This window comes from Takifugu rubripes, chromosome 4 (genome assembly GCF_901000725.2).
Source record: "Takifugu rubripes chromosome 4, fTakRub1.2, whole genome shotgun sequence".
NCBI lineage: Eukaryota > Metazoa > Chordata > Actinopteri > Tetraodontiformes > Tetraodontidae > Takifugu > Takifugu rubripes.
In genome coordinates, this window is record NC_042288.1 from 4,089,789 (window position 1) to 4,095,220 (window position 5,432).

Genomic DNA, 5,432 nt, shown 5'->3' on the forward strand with positions numbered 1-5,432 from the left:
AAAGTCAGCTGCTTCGGTCAGTTTTCTTTCATTGAACCAATTAGCAAGGACAGGAAAAGAACTTCTAATTCAAAATAACTTTAATCTGAACATCCTGCTAATAAAAATTAATGTGGAAGGAATGTAGGAAGCTTTACGCTACAGACAGGTAAATAATTTGCTTGGATACAAAATCTCAAACCACCATTAAATATGACTTTTTATCTTCTGACAGTGTTTGTTCAACAAAGACCAGGACAGTGGTACAGTTTGACTAAAAACTCAGCATGCAGCAAGCCTGCCTGCTTCCCTCTGTCAAAACTGATTTAAAAAACATTGAAATATGCCTTTAATGTAGGCTCACAAGGAGTTCAAATAGAGGGCAGAAGAGGAGGAGGATGGGAAGTTTAGCATGAGCCAGTAGTTGGCATAGTTTGTAAAACTGGAGGGAACAACGTGAAAAGCAGCACAGGAAGGTACTACCATGTAATGAGCTTTCTTCATTAGTCCTTTTATACTGAACTGAGCTGGTCTGAAGATGCTGTATGTGCAGGTCGCAGATGAAGAGATAAAAGGCTTCACAGAATGATGTATCCAATTAAAAAATTAAATGAATAGTGACCCTTGCAGGTAGAGGCCAATCACACTAATCATCAGAAAGACAAATGGTCAAAAGACTGAATAAACATTAAAACAATTTGTATTTTGCAACAAACCCTTGTATTGGTTTTAAATTGGGCTAATCCAATCGTAAAGGCAGGTGTCACATTCATAGGTATCAATCAAACAGCAACAAAGACACAAGTATCTGCAAACTAATCATGGTGAGGTAGTCCATCCGTCTACATGGTCACCTGTATCCATCTTAATCGCTTAAGAACAAACATAGCTGAAGAGGTTATTGCCAGAAAATCACAGGTGTAGTCAGTGTGTTCAAACCTGCTTGTGCAGTGGGGAGGACCCGAGTGCTGATTGGGAGCTACAGTGATTGAGGTTTTGTCACTCTGCCTGTGGCCCATTGCTTTAATGAGTTCATTCTCCCACAGTACACAAAGAGTTAATGGCTGCTAGGATTATACAATGGTATGCTAGACGCCTTTCTCCTCCCTGTTATCCCCTCCCCATCCAATCTGCTGATGCCAAACTAGGCATTCCTGCACGTTTGGATTGAGATGCATGTGTAGACTTTGACACTGGCAGAAGAATAATACAAGGATCTTGTTTCAAACTGAGGGGGAGCTTCCCCTTCACCAGGGCCTCCCATCTGCCCTGCGGGGAGGTAGTTGTTATAAGGATTTACAACTGCAGTGGGCAATATTTCCGCAGTGTAAAACCAGCAAAAACATCTGTACTTGACTTTTTTAACAACTAATCTGAAACCAGAGTTATCACTAATACCAAGTAAGTGATCCTCCATAAGAAGATTAGAAAGAATGTCAGCAACTGCATTTAAAAATGTAAAAAGGGGAATGATACCTTTTGACCCGCTGTTGAGGCTTTTTTCATTTATTTTATTTTCTTGTTAGCTAAAACTTTTATCAAAAATGTTTGTCTAATAAACCAAACTTTTCCCATCTTCTTCACAGGCAGGGCAGGGATTTGAGATAGTCACTTGATATGCAAATGGAAATGCCACTAATTGCCAACTGATGGACTCAAAAGATAACTGATTTTGATCAGAAGATGCTTGTTGAGCCACAAGATAGAAATGGAAAAATAACAGAAAAATAATGTGTTTTTCCTGACTGTAAAAATAAAAAGGCAACAGTCCTTCAAACCAGGCAGAAGACAGAGCTCGAACATGCAGGCAACAAGTCCATAAACAACACAGCCCAGGAGATAGGACTGGCAAAACCCAAAGGAACAAAAGATCTTCCAGACGAACAGTGGGGCTCGCAAAACCACACACACTCATGCACACATTCACACACACCTGGAGCAGTCATGACTCATTAGATGCAGTAATCGTCATGAATACATATGACTTACATTTTTTAGGGTTTTTGTGTAAGTGTCTGTGCCTATTGATGACAGAGCCAACAGAGGCAAAAGCGAGCACAGCTCATTATGATCTGTAATTGGTTTCCTGGTCTGATCAAAGAACGCCAGGAAGAGTCTCAGCAGGTTTACGTCCTACATCTGCGTTCCATACTTTCAGTGCCACAGTTTGCAAAATATTAGACAACTCTGTGCAACAGTTTAAGAACTAAAATAGATTTTCTTTTATCTGTGTTATAATGCGATGAATAAAGTCGCTGTCGTGTACGGCTGTTTTTTTGTCCCTAAAACATATTTTAGACAAGAACAGTGACAGTAAGAGCAAAAAAATGATGAATCCAAGCTATCTTAATGGAATTAAAATAAAGAAAATCAAGGCATCTGTCTTACACGTCTAAAAAAATGGAGTCAACTGCAAATTCAGTAAACAACTGAAATCTCTGAGTGTAAGTTCCATTACTTATTACTTGCATTGTAAGTATCCATTACTCAATACTCACAACACAATCCACTCAAGAGCACCTCTGCTGCTTCAATGTCTTTATATTTGTATCTGAATAAAGCCCTAGTAAAAAAAAAAGCCAAGCATAAATGAGCAAATTGGTGTAGAACTGACGACAGCCCCAAATAAATGATGCTGGGTAGCCATGATTGTGACCTTTGAGAGAGTGCAAGGAGGTCCTTCCTTTATAATGGATTACAAACTCTGCACACTGAAGAGGAGGTCTGGAGTTCAAAACCTGAAAAAACACCATTCAATAAATGACCAGTAATAAGACCCCACATGAGAGATCCTCCCTATCTCTTAAAACTTGGGAACTTACGCAGAACTGGAAAACCACGGTAGGGTATATTTAAGAGTATTGCACTATGCCTGTCTTGTGTTTCTTGCACTATGACTCAAATATAGCAACAGAAACATCTACCTCAGCTTCTTTGCAAAACCCTCACTCACTTTTTCTCCAAAAAGAAAGAATGTTAAATCAGGAGGGTGCAGGAGGACATTAACTTCAAATGACAGACTCTCATCTGCACTGAGGGATGTGTCAAGAACAATAAGCTGGGTGAAATCTGACCCCTATACAGTTATAATGAGTGGAACTACAACACAGGCTGATTACTGTAAACTGGAAAAACGAGATGGGTAAATATTTGAGAACTTTGGTCAGATATTATAGATTAGAGAGTCCACAAAATCATGCTGTGTTTTTGTGTGAATGGTTTTGGGTGGAAATAAAGCCACTTGAAATACCTCTCAGATACTGCCATTTTTTTTATCTTTGCAGAGCTCTGAAATTCAAAAATGATTTGCGGAGAAAAAATACAAACCAACTCTGTCATGACAGTACCTGGCTTGATTCTATTCCTGGATCTTATAAACACAAACCCACAGCCGCCTCCCCTGCTGCAAACACACAGAGGACACATTGATCTCCAAAGTGGGCATTATGAAGAGGACTGGTGGGGAGGCGGACACACGCTTCATCTAGGATTTGTTCTCAACTATCATGGCTGTGTTGAAGTCTGAGGAAAACACCATCTTTGTGTTGACTATGGTAGATCAGATAAGGCTGATTCAGTTTTGACATGATAAAGTTATCTGATGGACCCAAGCATTGGCAGAAAGGGAACATTCTTTCAAACTGGGAAGGAACTCTTCCTCAGCCTAATTCTCAGACTGCAGCCAAGGTTATGACTGTCAGTTTTTTGCATGTTTTTATTTTCACCCTTCTTCTCTTCTAGATTACAGTTGAACATATTGATCAACAATCTATTTTTGTGTGTGAATAGAAATCCATAAAAGCAAGGACTGGGAGAAGCATTTCAAAGATGCACAGAGACCAATGAATATGATAGTCAGAAACGGCATATCAATGTGAGAAAAAAAAACCTTTGTATCGTGTTCCTGTTCCCTAGGTCCAAACAAGGTGTACTTACATTGTAAAATGCAGACTAACATGGAAATGTGTTCGCTTTTGAGGCTGTTTTAGTTGCCTCTGTGTCTTCACATATGTGGATATTTTGAATGCAGAATCCTCGTTTTACATTAAAAAGGGTGTTGTTTTTCCCTCCCTTAAATGAGTGTCAACAGTTGGGGGAAGGGTGTCTCATGGCGTTAAAACCAAAACAAATGCATTTAAAATTCGTAAAACTTAACCTTTCAAATCAAGATAAGTAGCTGCTCAACGCAATGAATGAAAAAAACAAACACGTCAGTAACTTTTAACGGTGCCTCAGTTTACGAAATATTGAGGGTCATTACCCGAGATTCTCCTGTCTCCGTGAAACCACCCATTTTCGGAACTTCTACTTTACGAATTTAGGAAATTAGAGTATTTACAATGAGAACAATATGTATGGTGTTTTTTTGTACTAACCTTGGAAGCAAATTACACCGAAGCCATACATGGCGTGAACCGGTGTTAGTCTCCCGCTTATCACTGTGGGGATTCTCCTGCCTTTGCTCCGCCGTGTCTGGCATTCTCCTGTTACATTTACGACCATCCAGGGGCTTGACGGCGACATCATAGCAGCTGCAGAAGCACCGTGGTCTTAAAAAAAGCGTTAATATCAGCCGGGGTTCTTCGCATCCGTACAAGTTAAAGTCACCGGGGAGGCCACGCGACCCACTCACCTGGCTGGTTTGGAATCTAGCGTGAGCAAAAAAGAAGCATGTGGGTCAGGCGTTTGGTATACGGGTAAGCCAAACGGCGAATTATCGAGTTCAGACCGAAGAGTCCCCCGCCGAAAGTTCGGAGCAAAGTTTAAAGGGGTACTTCCAAGTGTAAGTAGAAGCGCATTCGGTGTGAATTTAGATCACGGATAAAGCATTCCCAGCCAGTCAGTAAAAGCGCCGTCCACTGGGTCACCTCAACGTTTCGCAAGACGAGTTTCGCTCTGCGGTGTTCCCAAGTCGGCTGCCTCCCATCAGCCTGTTTGTTCTACGGGAGCGTCAATTAAACCTGTATAATCCACGACTTCCTTTTCAGATTTTCAAAATTAATGTGTTTTGCGAACCCTCAATTTTTAGCGCCAACATATTTCAACGGCTCTGTTTTTTGTTTGATTATATACTTCTGTAAATATATGAACTCTGAAACGTTTGTATATTTACGATGTCTGTTTCTCATTCGACGAGCCTATGTATCTTTTTACTTTGAAAAGAAAGCAGCGTATATCCTCCATGAAGAGGCTTTTCTTTGGTAGCCAACTTCCGGTGTCCATGTTCATTATTTTACATTCAGAAAGTGCAACACTGCGACCCTATGGAGTAACCGGCACATTGTTGTTTACTTTACATGATGAAATAAAATCTGCATTCCGTCCCACGAGAAAGGGGTTCCCAGCAACAGTTTGACTTCTAAAATAACGCTCATTTGGAAACGAAATGTTAGCTTTGACCAACTAATCTGTCAGGGCTCTATTAGTTCTCTACACAAAAAAACACATACACA

At 40.3% G+C, this 5,432-nt stretch overlaps 1 protein-coding gene across 2 annotated transcripts in view; it reads right to left on the reverse strand.

Annotated features, from left to right (window-relative positions):
* ptk7b (protein tyrosine kinase 7b) overlaps positions 1–4,926 on the reverse strand; it is a 50,799-nt gene extending 45,873 nt beyond the window's left edge. The window contains exons 1-2 of one of the 2 annotated variants that reach the window (XM_003963692.3): positions 4,613–4,926; positions 4,356–4,529 (exon numbers count right to left, since the gene is read on the reverse strand). In XM_003963692.3, the coding sequence (XP_003963741.3) occupies positions 4,356–4,506 (151 nt within the window). In that variant the 5' untranslated portion in view covers positions 4,507–4,529; positions 4,613–4,926. Of the gene's footprint in view, positions 1–4,355 lie in introns of both variants that reach the window. The other variant, XM_029834638.1, reaches the window with a different exon arrangement.
* Between the last annotated feature and the right edge of the window lie 506 nt (positions 4,927–5,432).